At 44.0% G+C, this 27205-nt stretch overlaps 1 protein-coding gene across 1 annotated transcript in view; it reads right to left on the bottom strand.

Moving 5' to 3' along the window:
- Positions 1 to 27205, bottom strand: part of LOC146207216 (uncharacterized) — a 123358-nt gene that overhangs the window by 11263 nt on the left and 84890 nt on the right. Inside the window, exons 24-33 of the mRNA XM_084575543.1 lie at positions 25494 to 25551; positions 25280 to 25400; positions 21290 to 23166; positions 18931 to 19100; positions 10126 to 10245; positions 6049 to 6135; positions 2393 to 2527; positions 1503 to 1743; positions 1063 to 1192; positions 801 to 960 (exon numbers count right to left, since the gene is read on the bottom strand). Of these exons, the coding sequence (XP_084431669.1) occupies positions 801 to 960; positions 1063 to 1192; positions 1503 to 1743; positions 2393 to 2527; positions 6049 to 6135; positions 10126 to 10245; positions 18931 to 19100; positions 21290 to 23166; positions 25280 to 25400; positions 25494 to 25551 (3099 nt within the window). The remainder of the gene's footprint in view (positions 1 to 800; positions 961 to 1062; positions 1193 to 1502; positions 1744 to 2392; positions 2528 to 6048; positions 6136 to 10125; positions 10246 to 18930; positions 19101 to 21289; positions 23167 to 25279; positions 25401 to 25493; positions 25552 to 27205) is intronic.

Genomic DNA, 27205 nt, shown 5'->3' with positions numbered 1-27205 from the left:
TCAAGAAATACAAACAGTGTTCAAGGGTAGCCTCCCCCCTTAAAGGGACACTGGAGAACACACACTACGCCTGTTCTCAGTCAATTTTATGGCTCCTTACAAATATGTAGGCATTTTTCCAGAAGCAAAAGATTCAATTACTCCCCAGGAGATGGGACTGAAAAGTTTTTCTGCCTATCGCTATGACATCAAGTCTAAAATAGACTCTGTGATACTCGTATGAAAGCGAATGGCTGTGTGATACTCGTATGAAAGCGAATGGCTGTGTAGATTAGCACCAAATAGCTGTCTTGATGCTCCCAACTGGGCCTGCAAAATTTACCGGTGATGGCAGCATCTGTAGTTATATGTTTTTACCTTTTCCTAGCTTATAAAAACTTCATTTTCTGCGCAATTAAATGACCCCCCCCCCCCCCCCCCATCTCCTTTACTTTTTTTGTTTAAATCTATAGATACAAGACCAACATTTATTAGTCGTTTATATCACTTTGAAGAACTTCATGGTATTCACAAATAAGCTTGTTATATAGGTGCATAAAAACAATGGAGGTTTGATACCGCAGTACCATGCTCCTCATTTTAATTTCATTATAGTTTTCATAAAAGTGAGAAAAGGCGAAAAAGGTTAGAATCATGCATAATTTCAACTGACCTCCAGTCTCCCTAGAGATTGAATACACAGCCAAATCGTGCGAGTACACCAGGCTGCCAATAACAAAAGACTCCCAAACTCAAGCAAGACAGCAGCTCAGGATGTCCGCGGCCGCCGAACACTAGAAACACCAAAAAGTGCAACTAACCTTGATCTTCGCCAGGTAGACAGTGTTGTTCCCTTCGAAGAGTATGTCTGACAGCATTTTCCTGGCATTGATTTCGTCGCCGACAACGCGGATGCTATGAAGACGGCACTCTTTGCACTGAATGGGAATGTCAAAATACTTGGGTGGCAGCACACGCAAGCTGCAACAGGACGAGAGAAACAACACGGCACTAGTCAACATCCCCCTTCCCAAATGACTCCGAAGAAATGTCCCAAAAAAACAAGCACTCAAAAAGCCATACTTGGCTCTGGAGATGACTTCACTGTTGCCATAGTCCACGTAGAGGACGGACACCTTCTTTTTCTGGGTGCCAAGTACAAGACCACGATACCACAGCTTGTCATAGCCATATTTGCCAAGGCAAGGCGTGCCTAGAGAAAGAAAAGCGGCAAAAAAGGGAAGCACCAACTGTTGTGTGGAAAGACAAATGCGAAAGTACGTGAACACACGTGCCCACACACAAACATGCTTACAGCAATTGTGAGTCACTGAAGGGTTTCTGAGCACATTTTGAACCTGGTTCCAACTATGGAGACCAGAGCCCAAGAAAAAGCTGCAGAGCCATAATAAGTTAGGAACTGCGCAATTGACATTATGTGAGTAATCTCTACATGGGCAACTCTTGTATCTCACGAACAAATCTTTTTTGGGCACTCCCAACATTATTGCAACAGCCCTCACCTTCGGATGTGTTCTTCAATAGAGGGCAGTCCTTGGCAACTTCCTGCAGCTCTGCCGACATGGTAAAAAACGATTCAATGGAGCTGTTGATGGCTTTCTGCTCATCATTTGCAGGATTGTCATATTTGGCAAGCTGGATGCATGCCACATCTGCCTGCACCAGGTTGGTGACCACCACAGGGAAGAGCCCTGTTTCGGGAAGTTCTACAGACTTGTATGGACAGGGGAATACGTCAGTTTCCTGCAAGTGCAAGATAAAAGGTCTCACAGAATAGCACTTTTGCAAAGGGGCTCTGGCTATCAGCCAAGGTGCAAAACCACCGAGCTCAAAGGATAATGTTTGACAACAGGAGAACCATCCACACATTTCGGACCCACTCAGAAGCACAAATGGTAAGTGGGTTTTATTACAACACAACACAAAGAATCATAAAGCCATCCAAACTAAAAGACAAAATGGCGTAAATCATATGAAATAAATAATACAATTATCAATCTATTCAAAATATGGAATAGCTGTATACTCTAAAATAAGTATTCTCTTATGAACAATTCTGTTTCAAGATGAAATTTCGAGTAAAATGACTGTCTCAATGGCTTTGGCACTAGGGACCTGCTGACGGCCTACCATGGTAAACACCACTCGAAGAATTTCACCAGACAAGCCCATGTGATCAACTCCATCAGTCAGACTGCCTGCGTACGATATCTGAAATCAAGAAAGAGCTACTTCATCTTTGAAAAAAAAAAAAGAACTACCTGCCTCAAAGTAGAGACATGCATGTTTGCTAGCAGAAACAAATAGAAGCATGCTGTTATGCCCTAAGAGGAGTTTCATAGTTTGACATTTCATCCCATGGCCACCGTGTTTTTCAGGGCTAGGCACTCACGTCATTGCCGCCACTAGAGTCTGGCTCTGGGTCAGCCTTGCAGGCCATGCCGGTTTCCAGCAAGAATTCGTACAGGGACACACCGTCAGGCAGGTACAAGTGCACTTTGGCACGTGACGTCTCAGTGGGCCATTCCTGAAACACACATTCAAGTGAGGAGCTGCATAGTAAAAGCTCATTTTTTTGGAGATTTAATCTGTTAATTCAAGCAACTGAGGGAAAAAAAAGGCTCATATTACTGAATAACCCTGAAAAAAAAAAAACCTGACAACAATCACTTGCAGCATGGTAAACTGATTTAATGAAAGACTTGCACAACGATCATTTGCTTGAGAGATAAGAACAGCTCAACAGTGACTTTTTCCCATTTCCATTAATGCTTCACTGCTTGCATACCACCAGGAGCCCTGAAGTGGAATAGCTCTAAAACAATAATAGTAATAATAGCAAAAAAGAGAGAGGGGGGGGGGGGGGGGGGGGGAGGGGGGTGCTGAAAGCTTCAGGGTACACAATTGAAAGAATGATGCGCATGGAAGCGAGAGCAGTTCACAGCATAGCATAGATGGGCTCGGTTAGCTGGCTGATCCGTGGCCAATGAACACTGTAATTTCCTGTCATAACTTCAAAGGTTATTCAAGAACATTCTTTCTGCTATCAATTTTTACTATTCATATTTGCTTTGCACATCAAAATTTCTTATTTGTGCACCCATAATAAACTTGTTTCCTGGGCACGGTCTGAAGATTTCACCTCTATTTCAAAGTGCCCCTGAAATGTTACTTTTTCCAATATTCAAGTGGAAGAAATCCATAGACATGGTCTTTGTGCGTATTTGAGCCAAATTTAAAAGCTCTGCATGGAGCCAATAATTTACAAGAAAATTTTCAAACAGCTGTCCTGGCAACCATTCTTAAGCGAATAGAGCAGCAAGTTTCTCCTGCGCAAACCTCTCATACGATGCAAACCTCTTATGTGACGTCACTGGTTCTTGCTCGGTGTGCCTACCCACTGGACACTCCCAAGTGAAGCGGGCGGAACGGAAAGTGGTAAGGCTCCACCGCAGCTTCTTTCGTTCATCTTTTTTAAGGCGAAGGCCTTAATGCCTTATTGTTGTCGACAGAAGGTTATCAGTAGAGGTGTCACGTTTTTGAGATGGAGAGTTAAAAATAGATTAATAAACCTTGTCTCCACCGGGAATCGAACCTCCATCCCTTGGATCCCCAGCCCAGCGCTTTACCAACTGCGCCATGCCCCAGATCGTGAAAAGCTTTTCACAATTTCCCTTGTCTACAGTGAAGATGATAGCGGGACTCCGCGAGTGACAGATACCGCGCATTTCCTTTCCTGTAAACGAATTGCAGAACGCCGGTGAACTTTGATGCGTTCATTGAAACGCTGGTTGTGTTTGACAAGGGGTGCACGATGTACCGTCACGACAGGTAATGACGTCACCAAGCGACCCATGCTATGCGGCACATTAATTGGCCGCTTCTTTGAACACCGCATCACAGAGCAAACAGAAGCAGTCCTAGATGTCTAGGAGGCGTTAGTACAGCAGGCATCAGCGGCATTTGAAACCAATTTACAGGATAGAAAAGGTGTAGTATCTGTCACAATTCTCCGCGGACACATGTATCACGACACCGTAAAGGATAGGAGGAAGGTGGGAGTGAAAGAAGAGAGGGAGATAGAGGTGCCGTAGAGGAAGGCTACGATCCATCGCGTTATAATGGCTTTCGCCTCATCGCACTTTAGTGGCCTCCAAAGTGCCCTCTAGAATTTTTTCTTCTGTGCTGGCAAGCGTTGGGTTGATGGGAGAGAGGAGGAGAGTCATTTTCGATCTCCAACATTTTCGGTGTTAATGATGCTAGCTTAACAATTTTCTGTTGAGGAGAGAACACTGATTCATGTGCATTTTCTAGTTTTAGTGAAAAAGTTTTCATGGACACCCTTTACCTTGGCAGTGATCCAAAAATATTTTTAAAATATTTGATTTATACCAAGCTTTTAATATTTAAATTTGTTTCGCATCCAAAATTTTGCTTCTCAAATAGCTCTAGTTAAACTTGTCGACAATATAAAAGGAGTGCATCTAGTTGCTAACAAAGAACAAGCATGAAATATTTTTCTTCTTTAAGTGGCGTATTGGTGGCCATAACGCCCAGATATCATTGCAGAGTGACTGGACAATGCACACAACTTTGGTTTACCTCCCATCTTCCTTGCTTTCTCATGTAGTGGGCGTGTGAAAACTGGCATTTTGTAATCATGCAATAATAACCACCCAATAATTTTTATTCAGTCTGAAATATGTCTGATGCTAGCATGGATTCCAAGATTCACATCAGATGTAAATCAAGACCCTTAGAGGCCACAGCACCGCAACAATCTAATCACAAGCACCTAGATAATAATTTGTTTCGTCCTAGTCAAAACACAGCAGGAATGTGATGTGTATGCTGTGATGGGAACAAAGGCATAGGTGACATAAAGGACTTTCAAGTTGCATACTGTTTGGCATACACCTACCGTAAAACCCCCATATAATACAATGTTTCTTTTCCCGATTTTGTACTGTCAGACTTCCACCTCATATGTGGATCCAAACAAATTTCGGCCTAAGTTCGCTCTTCCTGCCTCGTTATTAATTAGCGCTATGAGCATTAGGCTTCCAGCAAGGAGAGGTGAGATCTAGCCTGGCTGACTGTTTCAATGGTTTCAGTTTCATCATACTGATCCAGTGATCATCGAGACCATGGTGCCCGCAAAGCATACACGACCGGAAGCATGCCAAGAATATCTGGCACGGGTGTCTCTTGCAATGCTGGTCATCTCCTACAGCCGAATTGCAGATGCTTGACCAGTACTCCAAAGGAGCGCGTTGGTTGCGCTTTCAAGAAATGTGGGATACTGAACGCATTTCGAGGTACTGAAAAAGATTTTATACAGAAAGATGTCTCCAGCAAAGGACTCTAGGCAGACGATCTACATAGTGGATGATAGTGAAAACTCCAAATCTGAGAACACTTCCTGGGTGTACATTCCACGTGCCTGCATACAATGCTAGAAGCGAACAGGCGCGGCGCGAGGTGGCCGACGGTTTATGCGATGTCCTGCATTCGAGCTAGAAGTGGCTGTGGCTTCCGCGATTGCCGGGCAAATGTGAGCTGTTCTTCATGATGGATAAGAGGGCGCAGACGGAATGTGGACACAGAGAAGAATACAACAAGACCACATGTGTCCGCGTTCCGTCTGCGCCCTCTTATCAATCATGAACAGCTTTCAATTAGCCCAACTTTTCATTCTGCTGAGCTGTTCTCCTCACGGTGCGTGAACTTCTCTGATCAAGCGTGTCGGCATGAGAATGAGAGCGAACCAACAATGCATATGAAGGTTCGCAGTACTATTGAACACATGGTGCAGGGTTGCGTAGAGCGTGAAAGCGCTGAGCGCATACGACTCGCAAAAACAACTGCTAAATGTTGATCTTTCCTCGCTTACAGTATAAGCAGATGAAAGTTTCTTTTCCCATTTCTGCTATTCCAAAATTACACCTCATATTATATGTGGTACTTGCGAAGCAGCACCAGGAATACTATTCTCGCCATACCAAGAACTGTGCGCTGGCACAAGAGTAAAGCTAAATGATGGCCTACCTTTACCACCATGGAACAGTTCTGCTCCACCAGTATGTAGTGCACACTGTCCAGAGCTTTCAGGGGCCATGCTCCTGTCGAAGAGAACTGCAACCAGGCCACTTTCATTACTTTCCTCTCAAAATCTTCAAGCCCACAATGCAGTTAGTACCACATCCCTGCTAAACCAATGCAACCGAGATTGCAACATGAATAACCACAGCTGCAAATTCACTGGCTCTTCTGTGCTGCAGTCAGAAGGGCAAGTGCACTGTCATTACAAATGAGCGGCATGCTGTATTAGTGCCATTCTCAAGCGGTCACGCGTTAAGTTTTACAGGCACTTGCTCAAAATATACCCATAAAAGAGGGCACTTTTGTTTTGACATAGCAAAGCACGTGGGCACCTTTTATAGCTTGCCTCCACTGATGCACTCAGCCACTGTGGTTGGTCTCAACCAGTGCTTGAATGGGAAATTAGAATCATCTGACAAAAGGTAATTCTCGACAAAGTGTTATTTATGCCCTTGCCACAAGGCAAATTTAATGTCATTTCAATCAAATAAATTTCGTTGAAAATAATATCTGTTTGCTGCCACACAAGCAAATATAATGGCATTCGATGAAACAATATTAGCTATGATTGTCTCAGAGGAACTCATTCGAATGCGATCAACGAGAAAATGTGTTATCTCGACCCCCAGAGACTCAGTGAGAATATACACCCGAAATAAACTACAAAAGTGCCGCAAGCATTACGCTTCAGTCACATCACAAAAACTGTCACAAACCAATTCGCTAGTCACACTCCTATTGGTTGATTCTGATCCGAGGACCAGTCGACCAATAGGAGTGGGGGCTGACTGACAGGTTTTTGACAGTTTTTGTGATGTGATCGAAGTGTAATTCAACTCCTGCACGCCTATAAATTTGTAGCTAGTCATTAAACTATATGAATTACAATTACATTAAAAAAAGAAAGCAAAGTCATCTTAGCTACCAGATAATCCGCAGCCACTGCATTCAGCGCGGGCGGCACCGGCCGCTCCAGCCGCAGTCCATCGGCACCGAGCAGACGACACGGCGGCGGATTTCTTTCGCAGAAAAGCATGCTCTGTTGATCTTAAATAATATGTGCTTGGATGAAGAAATCCAGAAAAATAATCTTTACTGAGAATTACTGTTATGTACAGAGATTCTGGTAGGAGTGATAACTGCAATAAAAGCAAACTTCTGCTCACAGTCCTGTAGCAGTTACCGCTGGTGTGGCACAGCTCATCTGATCTCTTAATCTAGCTCCGCTGCTAAGGTGTTGCCAAAATTACACCTTCCGTTAATTGCGAGGCAATTGAACTGACAGTAATGCAGTTCCACAAATAGGCAATTTACTATTTCCAAAATGCTGTCAGCTGTGGCTAATGAAAAACTGTTTAGGCTGACAGATGACTAGGGCATAGCGCACAAGCAGAGCGCCGTCGTCCGACCCTTTACGGACAGCACCGTTTCGATAAGGTCGCAGCATTTGGTGTGGCAAGTGAACGAATTTGTCGTCGGCTTTCCTGGCGAGGCGGGGGTCGGGCATTTTTCTACAGGCCTTTACCCTGACAAATGATCCTGCGAAGACAGGACTTGGCAGGGCTGTAGTATGGTGCGCCGTTGGGCAATACTCAAAGGTTTTATAGAAGCGCCGTCGGACAGTACACTAGACATTGCCTATTTTACGTGTTGCCCCTGACACTCGCTTTAGTGCACAAAGTGTAGATTGTTGAAACTGGCCAACTCATACACTTTTCGCACCCTAGCGCCGCCGTGCGCACCTTTCGTACCCTTTAGTAAACAAACGCCGACGACCCAGCTGCTAATGGATAGTCGCAATTAAAAGGTTGGTTAAGAGGCATGCAAGACGAATATGAATTTAAAGGCTGCTTTCGCTCATAGTGCAGTCATTTTCGCATCATATCGAAGGTGTACCAACAGTTGTGTATCCATTGCAATTGCTATCATTTGCAAATGACATTAGTTTTGGTTGAGTGGCAGCGCGTCGAAAAAATGAGAACTGAACAAATGACATTCGGTAAGAATGACAATTCCTGCATGGCAGGGGTGAAAATCTGCTCTACTAACTCACAGTATTCAGTCTCATAACTTGTTCAGTTCCCACCCTCTTCGCTCATTTCAACCTGAAATATTTCACAACAATAAAGTTGTTATAAATGATCGTTTCCCAGAAGAGGCTCTCTTTGAAGCATTATTAAAACAGCTTGTTGTTTCCGCAGTTCCCTTTAATCTGCTGTAAAGTGTGCACTGTTTGAGCGGACACACGAATACCCCGTCGTCTAATACAACGGACATGTGCAACAATCATGTGATCATTAGGTGTATGCTATGTGGACAGTTGAGCAGAGAAGACACCCATACTGCTCCTGCTTTCACAATGCACTGCAATACTGCTGCAGAGGCCTTCCATTTTACCAAGTAAGTAGTGTAACCGTGTCACTGTCCTTATTCATGGTATACTCACTAGTGAAACTTCAAGATCTGCATACTAAATTTTCAAATATGAATTGAATATGAATACAGTCAAATCTCGTTACTACGAACACTACATCAAATTTTTCAAATTATTTAATTTTTTAAAAAGCCTCAACAGATTTCCCATGTTTTCAATGTAAAAATATTTTAGAATTACGAATTTCAATACAGGGTATATTTCAGAATAACATAAGTATTTTATTTGTTTTTCTATTGCCTAGGAACATCAGTATTACGAATTCGGCTAAAATTAACAGTGCCACAGCTCGTAACTCTCGCGTGGAACAGAAACCGCCGCTTCTGTGTGTATCGTCCATGGGCTGTAGCTACGTATCATCATCAGCATATCTGTTGCCAGCTCTGAGCACCACCAATATGCAGTGACCAGAAGGCATAGCCACCTGGATTTTTTCTATATGTGTTGTGTGTCGTTCGTCAGTTGTTCGTGCCATTCACACGTGCGGAAGATTTTTTTCTTTTTTTTTTTGGTTGCGATTATCTTGTTGCGAAGTTTGTGCGAGATATGATGCTGGCTGCAGCCAGCGAAGGTGCCAAGAAGATAGGAAAGCAGCTTTCACTGCAAGAAATTGACACAGGAGAAAAGTGAGTTGGCCCCTGCAGACAGCTAGCATTGCACCATCGACCATCGCAATCATTTTGGACGACTGAGACAATATTTTTAAACTTCAGGGAACAATGAAGATGAGATCATATCGAACTCCGATGTTTTTTCTGTGCATGGACAAAGTCCATATTTTCATTGCTTGGTGCAAGCATACCCGATGAGGTGTTGCGTATGTGCTGTAGTGGTGTAATGCAGTATGTGGTCGTGTGTGCTGCGTAAGGCAGAAGAAAATACCATAACCAATTTCTTCAAATAAATCAGCTCCGAAGTTAGTGCAACATTTTCATTTGCGGTTTTGCTTGTCTACACATGTGCTTACCGCCAAGGTAAGTAATTTTCATGCCTAGGTTTGACCACTGGCTTATTATCGCAGATTTTTCAGAACTATTTTTGCGGTCCCGCGTGAATCATTATATCGAAATTTGACTGCATAAAGAAAACTTCAAAAGTTGAATACCCGTTCACAATGAATAAGATTTTGGAAAGTGGAAAGGTAAACAGCCAATTGTTGTCTTCTCTTTTTTTCTGAAAAAGTCGTTGCAACCAATACTGAACAAAATTAGACTGACTCACCCCGCAGCATTTTAAAAAATGGTGTGTATAAAAAAAGTATGCTACCTGATCTGACAGCATAACAGCGTGCAAGCTGTAAGGCGTTCATGCAAAATAGTAATGATACAAAATCCAAGAAAGGCACATGAGTAACAACTAAACATAACAAAATGGGTAGTAAAACATTGCGACATGAACCCTGCACACAAGGTGCGACACATGGCGAGATAAGTGCATCTGCTACAGTGGCACTTTTGTCCATAAGAAAGGAGCACTAGATTGAGCAGCTGAGAGACAGTACTAAAAGAAGACAAACACAAGACTGGAAACTAAGAAATGCATCAAACAGGGATATATAAGGAACATAAAGAGACGATATGGCAACTCACTGGCTTCAGGCCATACATCTCCACCTCCAGACACAATCGAGGCACGTCTTCAAACATTAAGTCTGTAAAGATGTAGTCAGGGCTGACATACTCAGACGTGCCATAGTCAGCAAACCGGACCTGGCAACAAAGACGAGACAGATGCTTAAGGAAATGTTCTAGTTTCTTTGCAAACACAGTCACAAAGAACAATGTTGCACATGTCAAAAAGCCACTCACTCTTTAACCCCTTATAAAGGTGCCGGAATGTGTAAATTTATAATTAAAACCCTAGTGATAACAAAGTCACACTGAATAACTCTTCTACCTTGTGTCAATATGTTAAAGAAGAGAATGTTTTCTCTATTTATGCTGACAGTGGCGTCACTAGGGTCAGCAGCACAACACCACCTCCCATTACCAAACACCACCACTTCCTTTGTCCTGCATACCCCACAACTTGGTGCAAACGTAGGCATTTTTTTTCCTTTTCTTCTTTAAGAACTCCATATAACGAACAAACCCCAAGACAGATAATTAAGCAAAACATCACATAAAAGGAACATGAATCATTAACTTTTTTCCAAAACAACAAGCTGCAAGAACACGGGCATGTGGTTTTCGACAGGTGAATTTCCAGATAGCAACTAAGTGGAAGCTGTGACAGATTTTCTCTTCTTGGGCTCCAAGATTACCTCGGAAGGAGACTGCAGCCATGAAATTAGGAGACGCCTGCTTTTGGGAAAGCCTTGACCGCCTAGTAAAGAACAGAGACATTAGTCTGCCAACCAAGATCCGTATAACTCGTGCTATGGTCTTTCCAGTTGTGATGTATGGATGCGAGAGTTGGACTGTGAAAAAGGCTGACCGCCGAAGAATTGACGCATTTGAATTGTGGTGCTGGCGAAGACTCTTGAGAGTTCCTTGGACTGCCAGAAGATCAAATCAGTCGATATTGTCGACCATAAACCCTGACTGCTCATTGGAAGGCCAAATTCTAAAGTTAAAGCTCAGCTACTTTGGTCATCTGATGAGAAGAGAGGAGTCGCTGGAGAAAGATTTGATGTTGGGAAATGTTGAGGGTCGCCGGAGAAGGGGTAGGCAGCGAACACGATGGTTAGATGGCATCCTCGAGGCACTGCAGATGAAGTTATGTGATGTTAGGAAGATAGTGAGAGACCGGAAAGCGTGGCGTGACATGGTCCATAGGGTCACGAAGAGTCGGACACGACTGAACGACTGAACTGAACTATGAAAATAAACGGGCACATTTAAACCACAAGAAATGCAAACTTCGAGCATGCAGAGGCACTTTAACTGATTACAAATAACTACGTGAAATGGCAAATGCCGCCAGGATCATGATGTGGTGGCAATGTGGGCTATTATTTCATACATGTCTGGCGTAGCAGACCCAGCGAAAACCATGAAAACTTGTAGATGTGGTGTACTGTCTCATATTCTTTTCACTGGTTCCACTAACTCAGCATAACGACTATATAATGTTTTAAACACGCGTAAAAAAACAGCAATTTAATCTGTAGGAATGACCAAGAATAAAACGGTATTAGATAATGTGATCATATGCATAAGAATGGCAATTGAGAACTGAACAGGCCAACAGTGAAAGGTCAATTCTAAAATGAAGTTACCAAACAAGCATCACTTGAGGCCTTGAATAGCCACAACACAAAAAACAATGCTTGCAAGAGGGACAAATGCATAACTAAGTTTGCTGAAAATATCAAGTAATCACACACCTCAAAGCATCCAATAAACAATCCAGGAGCGGCTGATGTATAAATAGTGGGAGCGCACTGAAGCCACGTTGCTTTATGTAATATATATTTTTGGTGTCATTTTGTTGTCTCCTGAGTCCAGACAAAAAAGTTGGTGGCACATATTGATGCCATACTAGCAGAACATAGTCAGCTGTGAAATGGTCATTTGGGGCAATGTGACGGTGGGCTTTGTTAGGCTCAATTTTATGAGGAACTGAGCTGCATTTCTCATTTTAACAATAACTTTCCCTTGTTGAGAGAGAAAAAAATTAGCTGTGGTTTAGCTTGTGGTTAAGCCTGGAGTTACGCAAGAGCAATCTACATGGCTACGCTTAGGTTTGGCTTGAAAGTAAAGACATGGCTCTTGCACATAGTAGTTTACTCTGATTTCAGCTTTACTTTTAGGGGAATCTCTTCACGTATGAGCACCCCTTGCCTCTTGTCGCTGACCATTTTCATTCAGGTGTAGAAGACTTCTAGTGGTATGACATCGTCTCTATGTCAAACTCTGGGGCACACTGCCATCACAACGTTCGAACGAACCTTCTGTCCTAGCAACTCGCCATTGTCATCCGCCTCTGCCAATTACTGAGTTATGTCTTCTTTATTTTTTCTTTGGACAGGCACGGCAAAATGGTGAGAAGTGGCCAATGTAGCTCATTATGCAACATGTGAATCATCTGCATGCATCTCTTTTAAAGCACCACTACTTTGTTAAAAATTCCCCACCTACTTATCCTTCTTTGATGTCTCCGTTTTTTTTGTAGTCGGCACAGCATAGTGATTAGTGATTGCAGATTCATTACCCTTGACATTGCTGCAGGCATCCCACACATTTTCACTTTTACACAGAGTAGCTTTCCATATCATTCTGGACCTCCCTTTCCCAGCAGCATCTGGTACGGTCCGCACCACTCAGTGAGGCCACTGTTTATACAGGGAGATTTTCTTAAATGTTTTCAACATTTGTGTTCTATGAGAGACGTCTGCGAAGTCTGTGCAGGTGAGCTGTACAGCAAGGCAGACATGTATGTTATGGGGCCTAATGACTGGATGGCTAATTACAACAAAAAAGAAGCTGATTAGTCAATTAAGGCCCACTATTATATTGCAGAACTGAAAGTCATCAACAATGGAAGCAAGTCCAATTTATTAAGGCCTTTAATGGCTCATGCTCGCAGATCGCGTCCGTCTGTCCGCAACGCTTTCGTTACGTGGGAGGCGGTGGCTGGCAGCTGACATGGCTGAACACCAATTGGATGTAGGGCTCCCTGACATTACGTTTGGCAGGAGCTGCTAACTCGGGCCTCTCCTTTCATATGGGAGGTTGATATCACAATCAGTCTACCAAGACACTTGCATTCACGTTACCCCTAGGCCACCCAGGCACGTTCATATGACTCGGTTAAAGTGGGACTTTATATGTTGGCTGGTAGCTTACGCTGTCGCGTCATAGCGAAGGTGGGAGTGAAAACAGAGAGGAAGAGGTGTCGCAGTGGAGGCCTTCGGACCACAGCACAATAAAGGCTTTTGCCTCATCGCAATTTGACGATCCAAAGTGCCCCCTGGAATTAAAAAAAAAAAAAATTCTATCCACAATGTGGTTCAAAAAGTCTAACATCAGAAATATACATTTTAAAACACATTTAGCTGGCTTTCCCCCAATGAATATTTTTAAAATGGTACTGCTTGCATTTCTGATGCATAAAATAAAGACTTAGTTTGTGCACTTGGCAAATTTGTAGTTACATAATTTTGGCAATGATACCATTGGCAGTGCACAATTATGCATGAAAATATGCAGAAAAATGTAAATATGCAATGCAAGAAAATCCCCTTAACAAGCTTAGAAATGCACATTTTTAACATTTGATATTTCGAACCACTTGCAGACTAAAACATTAGCTGGGCCTTAGTTAAGCCCGGTAGGTTGCGAAAGCAATAATAGCATGGCTATGCTATAGTTCAGCTCATAGTGTAGCCAATTGCGGTGTGCCATGTTGACCGTACGATTAACACAGGACGCACATTGGAGTTTACTATTGTTTAGCTTTATTGTTTATACCTATGAAGACACTTCAGTGATCACTGAAGTAGTGAGACTTTCGTCGTTGCCGCCTAGTTGCATTCCTACGTTCTTGACTGCTGAGTGAACACGTCGACAAAGAGTCTTCACTGTTCAAAGCGTCCGTTAATTCCATTTAGAGTCGTCACCGGTTGAGAACGATTCAAGAGAAGCGCAACACGCTCGTCTAGCTGTATCTTGAGCGCGCCGTCGAGCGAGACGCTGTTCCCGTTCTTCATCTGTCTCTGTAGCCGCTGTTGTTTCCTGGCTTCATCGAGACGGTGTGACTTTCCTTTCTGTTTATCAGGATGCATAGCAAGTGCCTCAGCTGAGCAAGCTCGGGCATTTATATACCCATTGTTTTCCTTCTCCTTTCAACTGCGAGAGAAGAGGTGACAGCAGCGCCTCCACTCGGTAGCAGCGCCGCTCCAGCTGCAGCGCGCCGTGCCTTTACAGTCACCCGACAACTCGACTTGGTAGCCCATTTCTCGCTCGTTTTCCTTTTCCTCTTCTCAACTGCGAGAGAACAGGTGACAGCAGTGCCACCACTCGGTAGCAGCGCGGCTCCAGCTGCAGCGCCGTGCCTACCGACCGCCTTTACCCGACGACTCGACTTTGTAGCCCCTCGCAGCTGGTATGACGCCACAGTGACGTCATCTTATTCGCGGCGCGCCATGCCTACTGACCGTTGCCACTCGACGACTCGACTTGGTAGCCCATCTCTCGCAGCTATGACGTCACAGTGACATTGTCATCTCATCCGCGGCGCGCTGTGCCTACTGACCACCGCCACCCGACGACTCGACAGCCCATCCTCGCAGCTGGTATGACGTCACAGCCATCTGGGGTCATTAAACGTCAAATGTGCCTACTGACTGTGGCTATGCGAAGGGCTGAAAATGGGAGTAGTATTGCTTTCGCAATAAAAACCTGAGCTCCCCATGAATGCTGATGGCATTAGATTTTGCAATACAATTTTGCTCCTTAAATAAAATTGAAAAGTAGATTTATTTCAGCTAAGCATCAAATAATAATAACCCGTCACTATAGTATGATCATTATTTGCAGTACTACACTCAAGTATCTTATGGGGTTTAAAATAAAAATCAATAAATGTTAATTTAAGCTGTGCACTGTGCATGGCACTACAGAAACCAGACTGCAAAACACTCTCAACATCCAGTGAGATTGCCCAGTCATTGCCTCGACAACACTAGGCCCCGCATAACTGCAGGGTGCAGAACAGTAGTTATGACATTTTTGAACACACAGTAATGAGCAGTTTTTGTTGAGACCTTTACTGTATAAACATTGTTAAACTACAAATTACTCCACTTCCACATGGGAAAGAATGGTTAGGCAAGTGCCAAAACACAAATCACTGCGAGTTATGTTATTGAGTTATTAACTCTATAGACCGCTGTGTAATGATGAAAGGAACTAAGTTTATCTGAAAGAAGGAACTAAAAAATAAAATAGGTCAGCTAACACAGTTGAGTCCACCTTTAATGGTTGCCATTATAATGAATGCTTGCTCATTAATACCGGTTTCCATTGGGTGAACAGGAGCCCTTATAGCTGCACTCAGTGCTCTCGCGAGTTTCGGCACCTACCAGTGGTCAAACAGGAGCAATAGTGTTGTGTTCTATTGGCAGAGGAGTCCTTTAAGCTGCACTCAGTGCTCTCGCGAGTTTCGGCGCCTACCAGTGGTCAAACAGGAGCAGTAGTGTTGTGTTCTATTGGCAGAGGAGGCACGCTTTTGGGGTCCTGAGAGCAGCCTAGAGCAGTCCTCGGTGCTCCGTCGCCAGCGGCGGAGTACAGGGAGAACGGAGGAAGTCACGTGGCCTTTTTGACGTCACTTCTGGTCATTCGCCCGGAGCCCGGCCAGGATGGTCGAGGAAAATGGCAGAAGACGGCAGCGGCGGTATTCGGCCGGTGGATACGGGCAACGTGAGCGCGGGAAAAGTTTGATCACGTGACGCATGATGTCACGCACTCCCCCTCGCTATACTGCAGCGTGAATGGTTCTGTTGGGGAGACGAGAACGCGCGTCACCAGTGCTCTTGTGAGCTGCTCTGGCTGCTCGTTGCTACTGTTCGCCCAATGAAAACCGGTATAAGAGGAAGAGAGGTACTACCATAAAAATTTCTATTAGATGGCACTATGTCCCAGATAAAACTACGACCATGCCAGCCCCACTTACTATAGCGAACGGGGAGGGAGCAAAAGCTTGTCCCCCCCCGCTATGGAAAAAGCACGCCTCGAGCAAGCATGTGAGACCGCATATGCGGTAATGAAATTGCAGCTAACCATCAGCAGATCGTGGACCAACAAGCTGCAAGGTCAATCAGTGCATGCTTATGTACTGGCAAAGCATTTGAAGTGGTAACAGGCAAGATTGGTGCCAAATGGGGGGAGCTGTTTCACATATATGGTCAGTGGCCAACAATGGCAGTGGTTTCAAAAATTTGAAAAGTCACCTTTTGTGGTTCTTTCCACATGCAGGCAGCATGCAGAGAGCTAGAGGCCGCTGCGGACGACAATACTTACTTCCTACACGCATATGCACCTCGTTAGCTACATCGCTGCAGCCTTACAACTTTGCCAGGGACTGGAGACTAGGAGGCTGGCCGTCCGGCAGCATTGCTACAATCGTGCCCTATAAAGTAGCTAGTTGAAGTAAAGCTAAGAAGCAAGGTGCACACAACTGTGCTAGAGAGTGTTGTACATGTCCATATTTTGTGGACAGACCCTATCGCAACACTTTCAGTAAATTGATAAAAAAAAAGTTATCAGTTTTGCCTAGTTTGCACTTTTGGCAGCAGCATGAGGTGCCCACATTCTACAAACTTAAAATAAGGAGCAATACATACACAACTGTAAGGTTAACTCAAAGTAGGCTTAACAGACATCATCATCAGCAGCAGCAGCAGCCTCATTATACCCACTGCAGGGCGAAGGCCGCTCCCATATTTCTCCACTTAACCCGGTTCTGTGCTAGCTGCATCCACTTGACCCCTGCAAACTTCTTAATCTCATCCGCCCACCTAACTTTCTGCCGCCCCCTGCTACGCTTTCCTTCCCTTGGAATCCAGTTTGTTACCCTAAGCGACCATCGGTTATCCTCTCTTCGCACTACATGTCCTGCCCATGTCCATTTCTTCTTCTTAATTTCTACTAGAATGTCGGTAACTTGAGTTATTTCTCTGACCCACTCTGCACGCATTCTATCTCTTAATGTTACCCCTACCATTTTTCGTTCCATAGCCCTCTGGGTTGTCCTCAACTTAAGTAGAACTCTCTTGGTTATCCTCCACGTTTCAGCCCCATAGGTGAGTACAGGCAAGATGCAACTGTTGTATACTTTCCTCTTGAGCGATACCGGTAAGCTGCTAGTCATAATCTGAGAGTGCTTGCCAAATGCGCACCATCCCAGTCTTATTCTTCTTGTTATTTCCTTTTCATGGTCCGGATCTGCGGTTACTACCTGTCCTAAGTAGACATAATAGCCTACTACTTCCAGTATTTCGCTACCTAATGTAAACTGCTGTTCCTTCCCAAGGCTGTTGAACATTACCTTAGTCTTCTGCATATTCATTTTCAAGCCTACCTTTCTACTTTTTCTGTCTAGGTCATCAATCATTATTTGCAGTTCATCCCCCGAGTTGCTTAGCAAGGCAATGTAATCAGCAAATCGCAGATTACTGAGGTATTCTCCATCTACCCTTATCCCTAACTGCTCCCATTCCAAGTCTCTGAATACTTCCTCTAAACAAGCTGTGAATAGTACTGGGGAGATTGTGTCTCCTTGCTTAACACCTTTCTTTATGGGAATTTTGTTACTTTCTTTATGCAGAACTATGTTGCTGTGCAGCCACTATATATATCTTCCAGCACTTTCACGTACGGCTCGTCTACCCCCTGGTTTCGTAATGCCTGTATCACCGCCGAGGTTTCAACTGAGTCAAATGCTTTTTCGTAATCAATGAATGCTATGTATAAGGGCTGGTTATATTCCGAGCATTTTTCTATCACCTGGTTGATGGTATGGATATGATCGATAGTAGAGTACCGTTTCCGAAACCCTAGTTAGAGAGGATATCGGTAAGCTGTCTAAGGAGACGAAAGATTTGATTAAGAAACGCCAAATATGAAAGCTTCCAATCCAACAGACCAGATCGAATTGGCCGAGATATCGAAGCTAATCAATAAGCGCAAGGTGGCCGATATAAGGAAGTATAACATGGAGAAAATTGAGCATACTGTAAAGAACGGGGGAAGCCTTAAAGCAGTAAAGAAGAAATTGGGCATAGGCAAAAACCAGATGTATGCGATAAGGGACAAGGCGGGCAACGTCATCACTAATATGGACAAGATAGTAAAAGTAGCCGAGGAGTTCTATACAGATCTCTACAGTAGCCAAAGTAGTCAGGACCGTAATGAGATTGGCGGTAGGGAAAAACAGTCAAACGTTCCACCAGTGACGAAGGACGAGGTCAAGAAAGCATTAGAAACTATGAAAAGAGGAAAATCAGCTGGAGAGGATCAGATAACTACAGATTTGCTAAAGGACGGGGGGGGGGGGGACATCGTGCTAGAGAAACTGGCTACCCTGTATACGCAGTGCCTGATGTCATCGATGGTACCGGAACCATGGAAGAATGCAAACATTATCCTCATTCACAAGAAAGGGGACTCTAAGGACCTTAAAAATTGCAGACCAATCAGCTTACTGTCTGTTACGTATAAGGTATTTACTAAGGTAATCGCTAATAGAATCAGGACAACCTTAGACTGCAATCAAGCAAAGGATCAAGCTTAACAGACAGCACTGAGTTAATTTCTGTCAAAGCCCATGTTGATAACTATGTTCCTAGCACATTCTAGTTTCTACAAAGAAGCTGAAGGCATTGTGCTGCAGTTAAAGCAAAGCCACAAAAATCCGTAACTGGAAGCATCAAAACACAACACAGAACAAACCTCAATGCCTTTCTCTCCGGAGTTCAGGATGACTGCTCGGTAGAAGAGGTTGTCCAAGGAGTAACGTGCAATGCAGGCCTGGCCCACACGCAGTGTCCGGTGTTGAGGTTTCGGTCGATTGCTGTATGCCTTTTTGAGCTCCTGCTTCATTAATTTGTAGCGCTCAATATCTGCACAAAAATAGTATGAGGAAGGGGGTGGGGGGAGAGGATGCATGTGGAAGAGAAACTTTACTGTTTAAAGAAACAGAATGGCCTTGTCCTACACCTATATATATATATATATATATATATATATATATATATTCCTTGACAAATTTTTCAAGATGCTTTCTGGCTGTACAAGAAAACCATTCAGTGGCATCAGTTTGCTGTTGTAGAAGTTGCTGCAGTGCATTTACAATGCCACCAGCCTGAGGCTCCTTTTGGCAGTGTTGTGTACTATACCTGATGTCCTAGCTAAATGCAACCAAAATTTTTAAAACGACAGTGTATCCAGCCCAGTGAAACCAAGTGAGGTTGTTGAGAGTTACGTGGCTTAAATGTCTGATAGCAACAGCTGATCCACACACTTTAGAAAGTCAGCATGGGATTTCCTCGGTTGCAAACCTTTTTGCTTGAGCACAATATCGATACAGTACAAACCCACTAAAGCACACTTCAATATAGTAAAGTGAAACTGAAGTCTCAGTTCATCTTCCATAGATTAATATACAATTTTCTCCTTTAGAGTAAAGAGAGCTTGAAAAAATATAGTAAAATTGGTTACAGTGAAGTGCATCTGGCTGAGGCAATGTACTTGCCACGAAATGACATCACTGCATGCGTGCAACCTAGCATTGAGGCAAATTTAAAAAAAAAATGAAAGGGTTTACCGCCAGGCTCACTACCTTTGAGTAGAAGAAGCCAACTTTACGTGTAGAGTGATAAGACAAGCCATGCAGAGCGCAGGAAAGAAAAGTAAAGCTGGTTACTTACGTGGTAAGAAGGTAGTGCGGCCTGCTCAGAAAGTAAGAGTAAAAGTGCAGCGAAAAGTGAGGAAAAAAGGAAATGGCTCAGCGGTCGTAGCATTGTGCAGCATGAAGCACGAGGCAGCGGTGGCAAGAAGTGGATACACGGTGTGTGCCGTTCTGCCATGCTTTACTGTCGCATACATTTCTTATCTACTGCCTTGACAGAAACGGCAGAAGACGACACCATGTCCATGCAAGGCCTTTGTTTCCACATCACAAATCAAACTCGGTTTTGTTCATAGTCACATTATATTCATGCCAGAGAGGTAGTTCCATAAAATGCAAACAAAAATCTTATAACTGAAAAAAAATAATTGTGCAAAGAGACATAAGAGGACGAATGCCGCTTTATAGTGTCTTTTTCTCACGTAACAAGAAGTGTTTAGTAAGTAGCCAATTAATTACCAGACATCTTTAGGGCCATGTCATCACCAGCAACTGATATAGTAAAGATCCTGATATACTAATGATTTTTGCTGGTTCAAGTGACTTTACTGTAGTGGCGGTTTTACTCAAAGAATGGAAAATTGAACTTAGTAACAAATATACTGATGATGGTCAGTTGGTTTTGGTTTATGGGCACAGCAGTCGAGCGCCCTAACCACTGCATCACCGCAGCGGGCAAATCTAGTGATGAGAAAATAACAGATTCCTCTGACCAAAGCATTTAACATAAAAAAATAATCAACTCGAACATACTAAAGATGCTTCCATCCATGTTGCCTCAATTTTATTGACAAAGACCCTACCATTCATTAGTACTAAATTAAGTAATGAGATTTGATGGATAAATCGCAACGCTGGCCGCATGGCCATGTTAGCTACATTACTTAAAGGTAGTCCTTATTCAAAAGGAAAAGGTGTCATATGACATCCCTAGACGAAGCGAGCTTGCAGGTATTAAGTGATAGGGATCTTACAACCTGCCTTGAGGGCCAAAGAGAGTGCCCAAGCAAAAAACACTTTTGCTGTTTTAAATCAAATTGCTGACATGCTTCTAAAAATTATTCACTCATGACTGCTGTAAACTCACTGCCTAGTAGCAAAACATCAAACACCTCACAATATATGTGTCTTCATTTAGTTATACCGAAGATGCAAATGTTTTATGAAGAGAGGAAAGGCATAGTGAATGTTGTACAAGAGAAGGCAGGAAGGACAGTCACAAAGCTACATTTAGTCCAGCATAGTGCGAGAAATGTACTTCCTACAGTTATCTTCTTGCTGTGGGGACATTTCGTCCATTAAATTTATATAATAGATACCAACACGCATGGCACAAAACAAGCCTTCACAGACCCTTCAAGATTATTTTAAAGGTAAATTTCACATTTGTTGTTTTCCTACCTTTGCCAAGTACTTGGACGTAGATGACAGCATCTTCATCAATGTGCGATGGCATCACCAGCAGCTGCTTCTCTTTCGGGAATTCTCGGGCAGGCCACTTGAATAATGGCTTATCGTCCTGGATCACAAGGTAGTCAACCTCCTCATCACTATCCACAGATGACAATGAATCTGCAGAGTCTGCCACTTCATCACCTTCCTTCTCTTCAAAGCCAGAAAAGTGGTTTGAAGCTCTATCTAAATAATCTGCAGCACCGTCTAACTGATGCGCCGCACTACCAAAGTGGTGTGCAGGGCTGTCCGAGAGAGGTGCAGCGCTGTCAGAGGGAGGTGCAGCGCTGTCCGAGGGAGGTGCAGCGCTGTCCGAGGGAGGTGCAGCGCTGTCCGAGGGAGGTGCAGCGCTGTCAGAGGGAGGTGCAGCGCTGTCAGAGGGAGGTGCAGGGCTGTCCGAGGGAGGTGCAGGGCTGTCCGAGTGGGGCGCAGCGCTTTCCGAGTGGGGCGCAGCGCTGTCCGAGGAAGGTGCAGGGCTGTCCGAGCGATGTGCAGGGCTGTCCGAGCGATGTGCAGGGCTGTCCGAGCGATGTGCAGGGCTGTCCGAGTGAGGTGCAGCATCATTTGGCTGATCTATAGCACAGTCAGGCTGACACTCAGCAATGTCCAACTGATGTGCAGCAGCATCCAGCCAAGCTGCAATGCTATTTAACTGTGTTGCAGCTACTTCATTAGGCACCCGATGACTAGGAGACAGCGATCCACGACTGTAGGAAGGTGATAAACCTTGCTGTTCAACCTTTTCATTTTCTTCAGCCTCTGCAGATGGAAAGTCAAGAGCTGCTGGCTCATTATGTGCAGATTCATCAGGTATACAAAGGCTTTGCACACCTGCTGATTCTGGTTCTTCATGACAGGAAAGTGTCGGGTTATCTGTTCTGTTCTCAGTCGGCACAGGTTTGTCAGTTATGCACGAAATACTGTCATGGGGATCCTGTAGTTCATCTGAAGGGGCTGCTTGCTTTGTTGTAAGTTTCTCCGTTTTGGCACTACTCTTGGGAATGAAGCCAAAGCCAGCATCCTTCAGCAACTGCCTTACACTCTGGTATTCTTTCCTCATGGGCTCCAAGGCACCAACCTCTGGAATTTCCTCTATCATGATATCGACTGGAAGAGAACCTTCCACCTCTTCCCCCATCTGTACCATGAAGACCCTGTTCTTCATGCAAAACAGCTCTGCAAAGAACTCTTCCGCAGTCTTGGACCAGTTCTTGCTACCACCAGCTGGGATCATGTCTGCCAGGTGGCAACTCCTGGCAAATGGAGGTACTGAACTCAGTGATTCTGATAACACGACAGCTTCATTCTTTGGCACAGCTACCTGCTCGCCACTGTCGACTAGGAATACGTCCAGCTCCTCTTCTACCACCCTGACCACCTTGGCCCGAGATTGCTTACCGTTGCACTTGACAGCGCACCAGTCACCCACTTCCCAGTTTTCTTTGCTGCTGCTGGTCATGTCCCAAGCACTCTGCAGGCGGGAGTTGAGGATTTTAAATTGCTTCTTATCTTCCAACTGCCACACATAGAAAAGTTGTGGGGACTTTGGGTAGACTACACGCACAGGCACAAAATTCTCCCTTGGACGTTCAAGAGCAGGGTCCTTTTCAGGCTTTGAAAGGTGTCCTTCCACAGCGGCCATCAGCACAGTGGCCGAGTCCCTGCCTGTGGTAGGAGGCGGCGGCGGTGCGGAGCTGAGCAGAGTGGCAGCCAGTCGCCTCCGGTGCTTGCTCGCTGCCATAGTTTCCTCGTAAGCTTCAACAATCGAGCTCTTTGGTTGGACAAGCAGGTGAGCTTTCAAAGTGGGCACTTGTTCCATTAGAGACCTATGAAGGAAAGATTATGTCCGTCAACTGCACAGTGTGGCAAATTCCAAGATGGGGGAGGGGCCAGGAAAAATGTTTTGATCCTCAAATGGCCCTCAAAAACTGCTTGCATCACAGCAATTTTATTTAATGAATGCTGAAAACACAGCTGTGTATAAATTTGAGATAAAAACTAAGCCACAACGACAATATTTTGCAGTTTCATTAGTTGCTGTGCTTTGTGCCCACTGCCAGCAATGTTGAAAATTTGTCTCAAGATCGCAAATGCCTTCCTGGCCCTTTTCGGTACATTGGCAGTGACACCTCCTCGTTAACTGCCATGCCGTGCCTTCAGGTTGCTTTATCGCAAGGACTGAGTAGTTTGTGATCAAACATCCTTAAAATGTGACATTGGAGTACGCTAAAAAAAAAAAACTGATGAAGCTTGCGGATGCAAGAGAGAATTATGCATACACATTACAACGGTGTGAAGCCATCCCAAAATATGACTCAATGGCTAGTAAAGCGCAAAGCAATGTCTGAAACGGTGTGACTCGCTGATGCCCAATAGCAGTGGCGGAGTGGCCTGAATTTAAAGAATGAATTTAAAGAATTTACTTTTATTGAGGACTCTTCTTTAGTAATGGAAAGAATCGAGTTTATTATCGGGCCTAAAGCTGTTATTCTTAGACACCTCTCATGTATTGTGGCCATGTTTGTTTATTGATCCTTCTTTCCCTTAATCATTTTCATGTACTTCGTTGCTTCGTAGACATGTTGGGCAAGTTTGCAGTTTTTTCATTACATAGGGACTTCACAAGTGATGTGTTTTGGATGGACATGTCTTACTGCACATGTGTGGTGGGTTGGTTGTTAGTGTGTGACTATGTGACTTTGTGGTGGATTTTGTAACTGTCCAGCTTGGATGATGGTTGTGGTACACTGGGACGATTGTGGTATTAGCTGCTGGGCAAAGAAGAGGTGTGTGGAGATGTACGTGAGTGTAGAATTGGTGACTTTCATGCCTGAACGATGTTTATGTTCTGCGGGGAAGAAAGTGTTTCTATCTCCTTGGCAAAGAAGAGGATGATGAGAAGAAGTACTTGGGTGTAGAAGAAGAGGAGTGAAGAGGAAGTGTGTGTTCAGATCCATATTACAGTTGGTAGTGTGCGCGTGTGTTGTGTCTCTTCGCATGTGTTTGTATTTGTTGCGAACCATTTCTGAGTATTATGCAGCACCAACTAGCCTCTTAAGCTGTTATTCTGAGATACCCCCATATAGTTCAGATTGTCTAATTAATGGGGGTCAAATTGATCATATTTCACAGTACTGTCTTAATTTTATTCACTAAAGCAGTCATTTCACTCATAAAAAGAAAAGATTAGAAAGAACACACACACACACGAACGTTTTTGAGTGCTCTAAAAGGGTGACACCAAGTGACTTCATAGCGTCACTGTTGCAAGGCATCATGACGAGCTGCACACACAAATAGGCAAGATTCTTCAAGACTGTAGCATTTCCACAGGAAAAGAAAGCGCCATGAAAGAAAAAACTGGAAATTTTAATCATCTGGAGTTCTTTAACATGCACCGACATCGCACAGTATTCTGGCACCTTGCTTTTTGCCTCCAACAAAAAAGGGCCCCCACAGCAGCTTGGAATTCCGATTCCTGTCCTTGAGTTCAGCAGTTGAGCGACTCAACCACTTAGCCAACATGGCTGGGTGCGACGCAAATACGAAAACTGATTGCAAGTCGAATATTTTCAGAAGTTTCAAATGCCAATATAGTTTTTACACTAAAACCAAATGCTTGTCCCAAAGTGCAGTTAAGAGAAGAAACAGCGCTTCTTGTCATGCTGTGTTCTCGTGTTTTGTGGTTGCATGCCTTTGCACAGTTACGTTCCCTAAATTCAAGATGCACCAACTAACCCAAGAAGTTCTAAAGAAGAAACAGGTGTGTGGCCTACAAAATTTTGTTTTTGCATATAATTAACCTAATTTAGAACATCTCTAAGACTGAATAGGCATTGAATAAGGAAAGAGGAATTGTACACCACTTTGAATTTAAAATATTTACACATCCCTATCCTGGACATGTCTACAGAAAGTAAGAGAAAGAAAAATGCTTACAGTGGTCCAGTGCTGACTGCAAGATTTTCTTTGACTAGGAGAGCATTTACACATGTGTCCACGTCACCTTTGCCAGGTATGTACAGTGTCACTTTCGCGTACAGTGATTCTTCGCTGTGAGCTGTGACAAAAAAAAAAAAAAGAGGCCAGAGAAACAACTGTGAAAACCACCGAAGGGATCATCAATCACATCAAGTAGAAAAGTGTTGCTTACCATGAACTTTCATGAGCAGATGTTGGTTTAACGTCAGTTTGTTTAATGTGGACTTGGCCTTCAAAAGATGAAGAAAACAGGAATCAGTAAGCTTGCTATAAATAAAACATACTTTGTGCAAATGGTATTACCTGCTTTATTTGCTCAATTTTTTTAATGCCATGTATTCATGTACGAGTCTACCTTGTCATCAGCCACAGTCTATCATTATGATCTTGTATACCAGTTATTTCATTGAACATTTCCAAACATTCCTAAACACAGTGACATCGAACACAATTTGCTGCAAAATTCTTATTACTATACAACCAGTTAACTAAAACATACTAATTAACCTTTTAATGTCATAGCTGAGTGGTTAGTCCCAATGGGGAGTTTGAAGCCATGAACAGAACGATATCAGTTTTTGAAAAAAAAAAAAAAATTCTCTAAAGCTCCGCAGAGCAAAGAAATCCGATGCTTGTTTTCGTCCGAAACTGAAACTGAGCGCAAGAAAAGCGTATGAAGCTCGGTGGAGATGCAACATCCATTGATGACCTGTTGCAGTGACTACCCCATCAAATTCGAAGAGCCCGCTTTACTGTGACGTGTCATGCACTTTATTTTGCTCCATCGTTCACAAAAATGACTGGTCCTTATACCAAGCTGAGCGGTAGAAGAATATACACGACGTGGCGCAGTATCGCTTGTAGTTTGAACAGAGCGCCGTTGCCATTGCACAAGTCATCACTGGGTGCCACGTGGCATCATGTACCGAGCTTCCTGCTTGTCATGCACTCAGTTTTGTATGAGAGCACAAGGACCAGATGCTTTGATTTAGCGAGCGCCCTTTTGAAAAACCCCATGGTTGCCCAAGAGTTCAAATGAACAATACGAGGGTTTTTAAATACTGGACACACTCCTTTGTGAACAAGAAAGTTGCAACTAATTAAGAAACCGGCTTATTGGCACAGCATGGTGCAATTTTGACAGATTTAATGCTTTTGCCGCAGAAAATCTTATCTAGATCACAATGGCAGAGCGCAATTGGCAGAGCTGTCCCACCCCTGCTTAAGAAACAAAATTTGAGCCAGAAATGGCATCACTGTCAGTGTTGAGAGAGAAGACAACACCAGTAGCCGTAATGCAACGCAACCCCACACGTCGGAAAGAGGGCTGCACAGAGTGCACCTTCCTGTGCCTTTCCAAGGGACAAATTGGAGCGTCGGACATGCCTCACATCGCATGGCACTTGTGCCATTGCGGTTTGCATCAAAGATTCGACAGAAAGTGCTTTGGGAAAAGGCATCATTAACAAGAGATCTAATTGTGCCAGTGGCACATTACAAATGCAAAAATCACTTAATTAAAGATTAGGGTGCAGCAGATTTTTGTTGCCTTCAGCAGTGACGTGGGCCATGCGAGAGCTGCCGCGAGCCATCAGTCAGCTAGGTTGGCTTCACCGCATGACAACTGGTGCACTGAATGCCTGCTTCGCCTCATTAGAGCAGTGTCATGTTGAAAATAACCATGCAAGACTGAAGGCCACATGCAAACGGACTTCACGTTCAAATTGTGTGGTTTTACAGTCGGCGTTGCCAGCAGGTTCCCCATGCAGCCCAGCTGACTCTGTTCCATGCGAGAAAAGGTGATCGTGGAAATGTCATCAGGAGAAGTACCCCTTGCAGAGGCACAACGTGCTGTTCCACGCATCGACTGTTCCCCTAAATGGG

The sequence above is a fragment of the Amblyomma maculatum genome, chromosome 1 (assembly GCF_055883805.1).
Source record: "Amblyomma maculatum isolate TAMU_Amacu chromosome 1, ASM5588380v1, whole genome shotgun sequence".
NCBI classification, from domain to species: Eukaryota; Metazoa; Arthropoda; class Arachnida; order Ixodida; family Ixodidae; genus Amblyomma; species Amblyomma maculatum.
Note: the sequence above shows the minus strand (reverse complement) of the source record. Positions and strands in the feature narration are given on the sequence as shown.